This window comes from Dicentrarchus labrax, unplaced genomic scaffold, assembly GCF_905237075.1.
Source record: "Dicentrarchus labrax unplaced genomic scaffold, dlabrax2021, whole genome shotgun sequence".
In the NCBI taxonomy this organism is placed as follows: domain Eukaryota; kingdom Metazoa; phylum Chordata; class Actinopteri; family Moronidae; genus Dicentrarchus; species Dicentrarchus labrax.
Genome location: NW_026136705.1, coordinates 28520825 through 28532882, shown reverse-complemented (window position 1 = coordinate 28532882; position 12058 = coordinate 28520825). Strand labels below are relative to the sequence as shown.

At 41.3% G+C, this 12058-nt stretch overlaps 1 protein-coding gene across 5 annotated transcripts in view; it reads right to left on the bottom strand.

Moving 5' to 3' along the window:
• Positions 1-12058, bottom strand: part of gria4b (glutamate receptor, ionotropic, AMPA 4b) — a 121180-nt gene that overhangs the window by 12895 nt on the left and 96227 nt on the right. For all 5 annotated transcript variants that reach the window (XM_051401727.1, XM_051401724.1, XM_051401726.1 and 2 more), the window contains one exon: positions 1930-2128. In XM_051401727.1, coding sequence (XP_051257687.1) covers positions 1930-2128 — 199 coding nt within the window. The remainder of the gene's footprint in view (positions 1-1929; positions 2129-12058) is intronic.

Here is a 12058-nt window from a genome sequence, read left to right as displayed (position 1 = left end):
CGACACTCACAAAATTCTGGTATATATAGTCTAGACTGGTGCCCACAGCGCTGGTTGTAGCTACATGACGCAGTTATCTTTTATCAAACGTAATAAATAGTTGTATTATTCTCACTTTTGTCTGACACAAAGTCACAGACACAACTTTTTAGTAAGACAGACAGACGTAATTGGACTTAAGTGGACTGATTCTTGCTCCCACAGTTTACTCTCATGGTGTTTTTTTTCCTCTTTTTGTAACGAATAGTCCGTTCAGAGTTGATATGTCACTGGTTCCCACACTAGGGGTCAGCAAAGCTTCATGGGGGGGTCATGAGACCTTCTTGATTTTAAGGTGTGAAAGAAAACTTGGTTCACGTCTCTAAGCAAATGTATATTAAGAAGAAGTAGATAGAACAATGGCCAAATGTCAGGGACATAATACAGACAGAGAATTGGCTGTATTATGTATTGTCATTCCCTAAACTGGAAATAATCTGCTTTAAAATTCATCCAAATCACTCTTTTTACACAAACTTCAGAGTTCACTGAATATAATATGAAATATTAATCAAATATGTCCCTTAGTCAGTTTACTCAATGATAAAAAAGGGTTCCCTTAAGTAAAACAGGTTGGGAACCACTGGTCTAATAGAACAATGGCCATCGTCAGAGACAAGAAAACACTACATTTGTCAAATAAGTAGCCTATTAAGTCTGTTTCAGATGATAAAAAAAATACATAATACAGACAGAGAATTGTATAAAAAGTTAGTCTCTTATAGAAAAAGTTTTGGGAACCACTGCTCTGTAACAAAATAAATAATAAAGATTGAACATGTTTTGTTTCCTGTGTCCAGGTTCACTCCGGCACAACAGAGACCCGTACTGACAGTCTTCCTCCAAAAACCCTCAAGAGTGAGAAACACTTCAGGCTTGAAAGGAGGCTGTTAAAAAGTTGCTGATTCACGAAAGCACAGAAGCTGGTCAGTTTAAATCTTTCTTGCTTAACAGTGGACTCAAATGTTTTCACAGTGGAAAAAAAACATTCATAGAAATGTCTGAAAAACCACTCGCTGTTGCCGTCCGTGAAGCTCAGAAAAAAGCTTTTTCTGTGCTGTATTGTGGTGAACTTGAACTATTCAATAACACTGATTATCTGGTTATCATGGCTCCTGTCAGTGGGGGGGCTGTATCAGGCAGTAAGTGAACATTTTGTCCTCAAAGTTGATGTTAGAAGCAGGAAAAATGGGCAGCATGAGGATTTAATTGACGTTGACAAGGAGCCACATTGTGTGATTATTAGATGACTGAGAGCATCTCCAGACCTGCAGCTTCTTGTGGGGGGGTGTTCCCGGTCTGCAGAGGTCAGTACCTATCAAAGGTGGTCCAAGGAAAGAAAAGGACCTGAGGAGCGAGGCTGGCCCGTTTGGTCCGGTCCAACAGACGAGATACTGTAGCTCAAACTAAACCAGGTGGTGATAATGTTATGGCTGATCGGTGTTTATACTGTCTATAAGCTGTTTTTATCCTGGTTATTCTTGGGCGTCGCGACTCTAAAAGGTTGAGGGCTAACATATTGCCATGTGTGTATTGTATAAAGCTTTTTGTTTTAACGTTATCTCTGTCGTTTCTTCAATAATCTCGTCTTTAATGGTACATTTTGTCACCTGTTTTCTCACCTTCAGGCCTGTCTCTGTGTGAAATTCCCCCCTAAGATCAATAAAGTTATCTTCTTACATCCAACCACGAACCTCCTTGAAAGGCATCAGCAAATTCCTCAAACACGTATTTTCTATAAAACAAATTAGTATATATATGATTGTGATTTCTAGGAAGCAGAGTTGCCTTGGAGACGTGTTCATGTCCCTCATGTTCCTGCAGATGTTAGAAGATCCTCCTACCTGTCCGAGAGCAGACCATTAACCCCCCCCAGTAACGCCAACTCACCCTGAAGAACTCTTTGGTCGACCCCGAGTCCAGAGTGCCGTAGGCGATGTCCGTCTGCTTGGCCAGATCCTCGGCGCTCTCGATGGGCGAAACCATCCTCTCCACAGTGAGGAAGGCAGCCAGGTTGGCCGTGTAGGACGAGATGATGATGAGAGTGAAGAACCACCACACTCCTCCCACGATTCGTCCCGATAACGACCTTGGAGAGCAAAAAAAAAAAGGTGGAGGAAAGAGGAAGGATATTGCGGGGAGGGGGGCATTAGAAGGGAGACGGGGGAGAGGAGGAGGAGGAGGAGGAGGAGGAGGAGGGAGATGCAGAGGATGGGGGAGATAAAAAAAAAGAGGAACGAAAGGAAGAAATTGGCAGAAAGTAGAGCCGGGAAAGTGATCGTTGGAGGAGGTGGAGGAGGTAAAATAAGGAGGAGGAAGGAGGAGACAGAAGAACAGTCAGTCAGTGTTGGAACAAACAGGCAGATTCAGACAATCAGAGGGGGATGAAATGAACTGTGTGAAGCATGAAGAGACCCACAAAAAGCTCATGTGCCACCACACGGTGGAGCTCTGACAACACTCAAACCCGCCAGAGCTTGTATTTACCCTCATTAGTGCATACTGCCGACACACATGCTTGTGTGGAGCAGCTCTGGTGTACAGAAAAGGTTTGGTTATACTTCTGCCCTCCCCTCCCAACCCCTCACCCCCGTTTTCTTTCTGTTTATTGGTGGGATAAAAAAGAGCTGCAGGTCCCCTGGCCGGCGTGGCGGCGGCGGCGGTGGTGGTGGCGGCTGCGGCACTGTTCTTTTCTTGTTTGTTCGCTCAGGGGAGACAGATAGCCCGCTGCTCGGGAGCAGCAGAAGGTCGTGAGGAGAATCTTAAACCATAAATGCTGCATTGAGGAGAACAAACAAGATCTCCCCTCGGTGCAAATCAAACAGCGGAGGATACAAAACCCTCAGGCCTCCTTGTCAGATGGAGAGAGAGACAGAGAGAGAGAGAGAGAGAGAGAGAGAGAGAGAGAGATATGAGAGAGGCAACTGCAACAGTCAGTGTTTTCTTGGCTGGTGTTTCAACTGTGTCTCATTGCAATTTGGCTATAATCCATAAATGTCCCCAATATGCAGAGTCCTGTAATCTCATGTGCAACGTTTACAATAAGGGAAGCTGTGACCCAATGCTCTCTCTCTCTCTCTCTCTCTCTCTCTCTCTCTCTCTCTCTCACACACAACCAACCACTCTAAAGAACCTTGATTACCAACCAATTTTGAAGCAACACCGACTTTATTTTAACAAATAAAGGGACGACTGCAAACAGAATCTGCGAGGAAATAAAAACCCTTCAGTTTTCTTTCTACTGTGCCGATGAGAAGTCCCCGTAAGGAGCCTTCCAGTAGAGAAGTGCTGCAGCAGAGCATGTCTCCTTCCAACACTCACAGGAAGCTCTGCCCATGAAATAGACTTACTTGACGTATTAGCTCTGGATTTGAATACAAATGACTTCCTCTCTCTTCTTCTCGCCGCACTCTCATTTTCCTTCTCCTTGAGAGTATTTCTGCGGCTTTTGAGCACAGAGAATTTAACTGTAAAATAATGACTAAAAAGGGGGGCGGGTGACTTCTATCCTCTCTCCTTTCTCTGATGCTTTTATTTCGACTCTATTTCCTGTTCCCCCAACCTGCCAAAAATCCCTTCATTCTCCCCTATCACACCGTCTCCATCTTTCTCTCCCTGCCAGCAGCAGTGGATTGTGGGAGTGTAATAATGGGACCAGAGGAGGAGTGTCTCTTTGCCTTCCCTCCAACCCTCTGTGCTGTGTGTTTGCTGGCTGATACCACTGACTTTGATCCACAGTGACACACTGCTGTGTCTTGATGGACCTGCAGTAAACAGAGCGGATGTGGGGGAGGAGGAGGAGGGGTGAGAGGAGCTTAGTACCGAGAGTTTGGGGTAATTTTCAGGCCACGTCAGTGTTTTCTAGCTTTTTTTTCTTTCTCTCTGCTCAATGCTGACGGACTCGGCATCATATATATATATATATATTATAATAATAAAGAGTAGCGGCCAACGTAAAAGCTGTTTCCCGACTACTATTTATAAACAGAGGAACAAACAACAAAAAAAAAACTTCTGATGTTTTTTTGTTGTAAAATAAAAATAGAAAAAAAATAAAATAAAATAAGAAAACTCAAATAAAATAATATCGGTTGTCCGTTTTCTTTTAGTTGGAAAACAAAAACGTAAAAAAAACAACGTATTTTATAATTAGAAAATAAAACGTATTAGAAAATAAAAATAATAACAAATAACATCTTCTAAATAACAAACTTCCTGTTTTCCGTTTTCTGTTCCTTTGTTTATAAGTTGTAGTTGATTAAGTATCTTTAACCTTGTGGTGATTCTCAGGGCTAAATTGAGCTGTGGGCCCTTATTGAGCCCATAAAAGACTACAAACTAAAATACTCCTACAGAAGGAGCCTCCAGATGATGCAGTAATGCAGGTTTTTCTCTAAAGTCCAAACTGTTCCGGTTTATAATATAATGAGCTTTTATAGAATTACCAAACAAATGTTAAACCTGAAGCCACCAGGTTTGGAAGAGTCAGCCGCTTTGTTTGGTTTATAATCCAGCTTTTGTCCCAAATCTCCGTCATTCTCTCGATGCTTTTCAAGTCTCATGAACTGACTGTAAATGAGTCAGTATTACAGAATGTGTATCCAGCAGCCGTTGGGCAACTAAACTGTACAAAAACTGAATTTATCCATCAAAAAAATGCTAAAAACATAGAGTTTGTAAGCACAGAGTATGTTAATCAGAGAGATCTAGAGCAGCAGCCCAGAACGAACAAACCACAGTTTCACAGCCTCCATAGTTTCCTGTTCACACCTCGTTCTCATTCTTAGGTCATCAAACACAGACGCGAGTGGTGTTCAGTTGCTGCCATCTGCGACTTTCACCACTAGGTGCCACTAAAATCCTACAAACTGGCCCTTTAAGGGCTGGCAGAAAGCAGTATCTGCCCTCAAATGAAGATATTTCAGCTCTATAACATTAAATTAATGTGGAATGTTAGTAAAGTATTAAATATAAATAAATAAATTATTAAATTTAACAACAAACTGGGGTGAACCAGGCATTTTTTGATATTAATGTCAGTGTTTTTATGGGTTTTTAGGGTGATGACTGACTGTTGAATCATTTGCATTTTCTAGTAACAAACGTGCATCTGCAGGATGAAGCTCTGCAACAAAAAATCTGTTTCACTGCAGTTGTGGAGAACTTGACTGTAATGATGTCTGAGCTCAGTTTTCCCACGGGTGGAGGAAACAAGAAAAAACAGACGTGGGGGAAGTATTAGAAGACATAAAGTGGAAACAAAACAGGAATTGGCTCCAGTGTTGGGGGAATGGGATTCTTCGCAGCAGTCCAGGAAGCCTCGGGGTATAAAAAATAAAAAAGTAAATGTAGAGGAAAAAAGTAATAATTTAAGCAATTATACAGCAATTAGTCAGCACTTTTCCCTTACTGGTTAACTCGCTTAAGTTAAATTAATTTGTATTTATTAAAAAAGGAGAGATCTAAAGAGGCTGGTGTGGTCTTCTTTCTGCACTCATCGGCAACAATTAATGTTAATTCATCTGTAAATTAACAAAAAAAGAGAGAACTGGAAAGTTATTATCCCACATCAGAAGGAGCCCGAGCCACACTTAAATAATTTAATCTGTTAATTTACCTAGAAAAGCAACAACTCAAGTGCACTTTCTTTATAGTTATATGTAGTTTAACGAATGTACACCACAACACGACGGGTGGAGGGGGGACGTGTAAAAAGTGATGCGTTTGATGCAGCCGTGTAGCCGTAAACATGGTGACTGCGGTTTAAATATTTCAGACAGTATGTGCGTCACATAGCTTCAAAGAACGGCTGGATGTTCCTCAATCTGAAGAGAAACACTGAGGCGAAATACATCTCCTGTCAGGATTAAAACACAATATAGTTCACGTTGGTATCAGTGACCGATCTGTCGCACTGTGACGGGACGAACTTTTAACGCCCCTCCTTCCCTCTTTTTATGTCCTTTGATGTGCGAGAAGTGGAATAAAAAAGCCGCTGTCAGGTTTTCCAGCAGGGTTTAAGGGACAGAGAAGAAACCAGCAGCATGAAGTGGAGGAGCTGATGAAGTGAAAGACGTAGAGGAGGAGAGACGGCGAGCTCTGACCCTTGAGCAGAGCCTAAATAAATGAGGAGGTGCTAGCCTGCCCCCCCGGGGTTGATACCTGGGGCGAGACCACACGATTTGACTTATTCATAGCAGACAAACTGTCACTCCAGATTCCCGCTCTCTGCCTCCTCTTCCATTTTCTGTTCTCCTTCCTCACCTCAAGCCACCGGCGTGTCACTCTCGAATAAAAGCCTGTATTCAAATAACAACCAGTCAAAGTACATCGAGTAAACGTGCCACCGACGGGGCTCAGATTGTGGTTTTAAGTGTGTTTGACAACGTTATGGAAAAGGATCCCTGCAGAGAGAGACAGCAGTTACATTCAGTTTACATAAAAACAGGAAAAAATTATATGTTTAATAACATAACATATTTAATTTCTCTATTTTGCTCTTAAACTTTTCTGTTTTTTTTATTTGGAATCCGTTGCTAGTCGACCTCGTCAGCCACTTTAATTTCCCATTATTGGCCGATGATTTATCTGCATCGAGCATCCCTAAACCCACCTGTAAGAAGTCTGCTAGCTACAATTATTACTGGTTTTAATGATCTTGTTTCTTATCACACAGATTTTATTGTTATTGTTATTTATCTGCTTTTGTTTTAAATTGTACTTTTACGTGCTTTTATGCTGTGTTCCTGGGTACCATTGCTTCTATTATTGCTCTTATAATTGTCTCTTTGAAAACTGCTGTTTTGATAAATGAAATGTATTATTATTATAATTCAAACTTGACAGAAACAAACAAAACTCAACTAATCCTTGTTTTGTCTTTCCACCAAAATAAAACCCTTAATTAAGAGTTAAATGTACAAATATTGTTGCTGTCTCTCTGATGTCCGACCTTACTCTTGAGCCTTATGTTACAGCTTCTTTTTCACATTAAAAGCCTGGCTGAAAACGGGATGTAGAGGGGATTATTATGACCTTTGAGCAACTGGAAAAGCTTTTTTAATGTGAAACATAGAAAGTGTTGAGTTTCACTGATGGTTGCTAAACAGCGATTCCCAAAAAAACTGTGAAAATAAGGTCCAGGTTGAAAGATACCAAAGTTGCCCTTTATTTCTTCCTGCAAATTTTTCACATTAAAAGCCTGGCTGAAAATGGAAGGATGCTGCCCTTTGAACTACTGGAAAAGAGATCAGAAACTTCTTACTAAATTATGATCAAATACTTATATGAAAGTGGGAAATTGAGAATAAAGGCTAAAGGCTGTCTCTAGTATAAGTCTGATTTAAATTGTGGCTTCTGTAGTTATTAGAAATAAATAAAAGGATGCAGACCTCCAGAGAATTTACATATGAAACCCTTCATCAAATGGTGGTGGATGTGCAGATAAAAAACAAACCTATATTCTTTCTTATTTGTAGTTTTTTTCATGTAATTATCTTAAATTCTAGTGTTTTATTTGCCTCGTTGAGGTCCCGAAATCACTAAAAGTTACTCTTTTTTTTTGGTGAACCCTTTTTTAAGAGCCTTATTTAGTATTTATAAGTGTATAACAAAGTAAATAAATAGTTTATATCCCACTATAATGGATTTGTAATCACATATGAGTGTTTATTAATGTAACTCCCTTTTGTCTGCAACAATAAGTAGAAGTGCAGACAGATAATAATGACAAAAAGATAATTAATAAACACTTAAAATGTCCTCATAGCTGCTTATAAATACATTATAGTGTGTTATAGATAATTTATTACATGTTAATATACTGATCTACTGAGTTAAAGTTAATGTTAGAGTTTGTTTTAAGTGATTCTGTATAAATAAAGTTTATTATTAGGGGCTGTGACAGCAGTTGTGCTCCTGTTTACCTTATTCATGTGATTTAACACAAATCTGTTGTTGGACTCTCACATTAAGGGTTTGCTCAGTTTTTTTTTCAGACTTTTCTCCAATATTTCCTCTTTATTGTGAAATATTGTTTAGTTCATACATTTGTTATATATAATAGAACAACAGTAGTAACGTAGCTAATGTAACAGACTACTTCACAAACTAAATATGCTCTTGACTTTGAAACTATGGACGACAGATGCAATCAGGGCCTCTTAATTTGAAAGAATCGTGCGACAAATCAAGCGAGCGTAGCGAAGGGGCGAGCGCCCGCCAACAAAAGTGGCGAGCGATGCAGCAGAACGGCGGCGTGACGGCCGGATAACAAAGCTAATTGCCATCGAATTAATAGAATAATGGGGACGCTCGCAGGCCGGCCACTTGAAAGTCATTTTTCCTCCTTTTTAAAAAAACCATGCAGCCTTTTTGTTGGTTTGAATCGACTCGACTCAAATTTACGCTTCATCCGTCGCCATCAAGGAAATCTGCCATCAGCACGCACGCACTCCGAGCTAATCAGGACCAATCAAGCCAATCATTAGCTCGCCAAGAGATAGAGCTGATGTGACTCAGCTAGAAAAGACAAAGATAATCTGTCTGAGGCGACGACACGGATGTGACTGACAACACCTGGAAGCTGCCACGAGTAAATTACACCGCCTTGATATTTGTATTGATATTTTCCGACTTCCTGCAGTCTCGGGAATAACTTAAGTTTCATTCATCTGGGATTTGAAGTCAATTAAAAAGACTATCATGTCACCGTTTCATTTAAGCTCCCCTCTTCTCCTGTTTCCACGGAGACATTACCGTCGGAGACCAGGATATTAATCACTGAATTAATTATTACGGGCTGCCTTGAGGGAGCAGAAGGGGGTATTAACCCTTATTAAAGGAGAGAGAGAGAGAGAGAGAGAGAGAGAGAGAGAGAGAGAGAGAGGAAGATGTTCTATTATAGCTGTGTGATGAAGAAAGGTAGAATTACACACAACTAGAAATAGACTTTAAAGTAGTAGAAGAGGAGAGGGAGATATCAGGAGGTTGGATGGACCTTAAAATGTTTTGTTGAAATATTTTTATAATATAATATTTAATAAAATATTACTTTCTTATATTATTCAGGTTCCAGACCTACAAAATCTTGCAGCATCCATGAAAAACGGAGCCAGCGGAGGTCACATACTGCTCGCACAGGATCTCATATTATAAATAAAATAGTCAACGCAGTAACTGAATCTGGATCCATATCTGATCAGCAGTGCCTAGTTTGACAGTTTGATCTGAGTTTGGTGCGTTGAGCTGGACGGACTCACTGAGAATGAGCTGTCAATCACAAGGTGGCCCCGCCCTAAAGCATACCCTGCTTTATGGTCTGTTTTACTCTAAATGGGACCATCATTTACTAAATGAACATCATGCTGTATGGAAGAAGACTGAAACTAGAGATTGAGACCAGAAACTTATCAGGAAACAGTTTACTGAGCTCATAAATCAACTGAGAAGTCGGCTCATTTCTCCATAAGTTATAATGGTATCTGCCCCCTGCTGGTTGTTACAGAGAATGCAGGTTGAGGACACTTCACAAACTCAGAAGCTTTGTCCGTTATATAAAGTGTAAATGCTTGAAACACTCAAGAAAACATAAAAACCTGCTCATATCAGGCAACTCAACACTGGACATTATATAAATACAGCTCATGAAGATGATAATAATATAATCCTTCTGTAGTGGATTAAAGTTTTCACACACTGTTGCGTCCAGCCAGGCCCTCGCCCATCCCCCCTCTCCTCCAGAATACATCCCATTCAACCTTTTCGCCTCGTCACTCCCCTCCACGCCGTCTAATCCCCGCCCCCCCACCACCACCACCACCCCCCATATTGCCCTGTCAGGCTAAAACTGGAGTGGAAGCGCTGCCGAGCTCCGGCAGCTCTGCGCTGATGGATCGGGGAAGAGGCCCATGGGATTAGCGGTGACAGGTGGAAATGCGGCGAGGGTAACCACAGAGAGGGGGTTTGAAATGTAGACTTTTCATTCTGATGCCGACATTGTTGCGCGGCTCTTTAAGTCCTTATCTGCAGTACACAGGCACAGATGTGGCGGCGGGTGGGGTGGGTGGGTATGGTGGCGGGTGGTGGAACAAAGCAAGTGTACTCCTTAAATGAGTGGCCTTAATCACAGACAGATGCCCCACTATAGTCTCCTCTATAGGTTGCTTACGTGAGCCTGGGCTATAATTGCGAAGGCGCTCTAATGTACCTCGTGGATCCTCCATCTTGTGTGTTCCTCTGGTGTAGGGGGAGGCTGAAAGATACAGGCTGGGTTTGGTTCCTCTCCTAACATCTTACCAACTCTATTACAGCATCCATAAGGGCTTAAAAAGCATAAACGATAAATCTTAAAACAACTATAGGACCCGAAACAATCCGTCAGCTGGAACTTTAAGCTCGACAAAGCCATTCAAACAGCTGAGAGAAGGCTTTTTTCACGGGAAATGAGAAACCATTAAGAATTACAGGCTTTACCAGGTGTCACCGTAACAGTGGATGTCAGCAGAGTGAATGACGGACAGGAAGCCTGATCTTTGATTTGAAGGGGAGAGACATACACTCAGCTGTACAAGCCCCTAGATTATCTTCTCCACCCTTTCCAACCAAAGTACGCCGTGCTTACTGGGCAGCCAGGACCGATGCCGAGTTTTGAGCCTCGTAATTTGGACAAAAAGGGAAGAGAAGTCAACAGACGCGGTGGAAAGACAACACCTTTGGACAGTGTGTTCTCAGTGAATCACACTACAGAGACACACACACACACACACACACACACACACAAACAGAGGCGCGAAGGCACAACAGACACAGAGACAAGCTAATTCCCTTACAAGCAGACAACACAGTGTACGCCAAGTCAGACAGTGCAGAACAATATGGCCGGAGAGGAGAAAGAGAGAGACAAGAAATCAATACGAGCAGAGGCACTCTCTCTCTCGCTCTCTTCTCTTTAACAAACATACACACATAACAACACACAGCGCGAGCAGCAGACACACGAGACAGCAGCTAATAATACACTTAATACCTCTTTGTTATGCTTTATAACTACCATGCAAATACACCCGACATACAGCAGGTTATGTGCAGGATCTTGTAGGATATATATATCTCTAAAATAAACAAGTTAAGTATTAAAGGAATAGTTTAATTAATATGTGAGTTAGCTTTCTTCATGAGAGTGAGATTAAAAGACGTGATGTGTTTAGCATTGTTAGTATAAAGACTGGAAACAGGGGAAGCAGCAAACCTGCGTAAAGTTAAATTAAAGAAGCACCAACGTCTACGCTAGCTTAAGGATTGGAGCAACTATTAGTGGGGTTGCTATTGGTGGGTCGTCTACGAACCAGAAGGTCGGCGGTTCGCTCCTCCTGCTGAATGTTGAACTGTCCTTGAGCAAGATACTGAACCCCAAATTGCTCCCGATGCTGAATTAGTCCCCGTTTGTGTTGGACTTTGCCATCAATCGCTGCATGAATGTGCTTTGATGGGTCAGAAGTTGCTTTACAAGTACAGTCCGTCAACCACGCCTGGTCTGGATTTTATAGGATCCCGCTTTTATCAATATGCACATTTTACACATTGTTAGACAAACCATTTTATAGTATTTCACAACTTTTCTGAGCAAAAGTTTTGTGAAAAAAGAATTAAAGGGCCTTAAATCCCATACAGACATCGGTCCCGAATAAAATCCGGTTTAGTTCAGTGACTGAAGCGAAGAACAGCCTGTTTTAGGGCAAATATCTGTAACAATTGGATGGATTATTGTCAGTATCTTTACACTATACGTCTATACTTTGATTCATGAGCAAATATCTGTAAAACAAACACTCCTATTACCATCGACATTAGTAAAGATCCTGTTAAACATCAGCTGTTAGCATTGTCACTATACGCATGTTGCTGACCTTAGCATTACGCTCAAACCACTGCTGTACACACTCTCGTTTATCCAATAAACAGAAAATATAATCGCAATATTTTTGGGAGTTTAGGGGCAATTAACGTGTTGGAACTATTT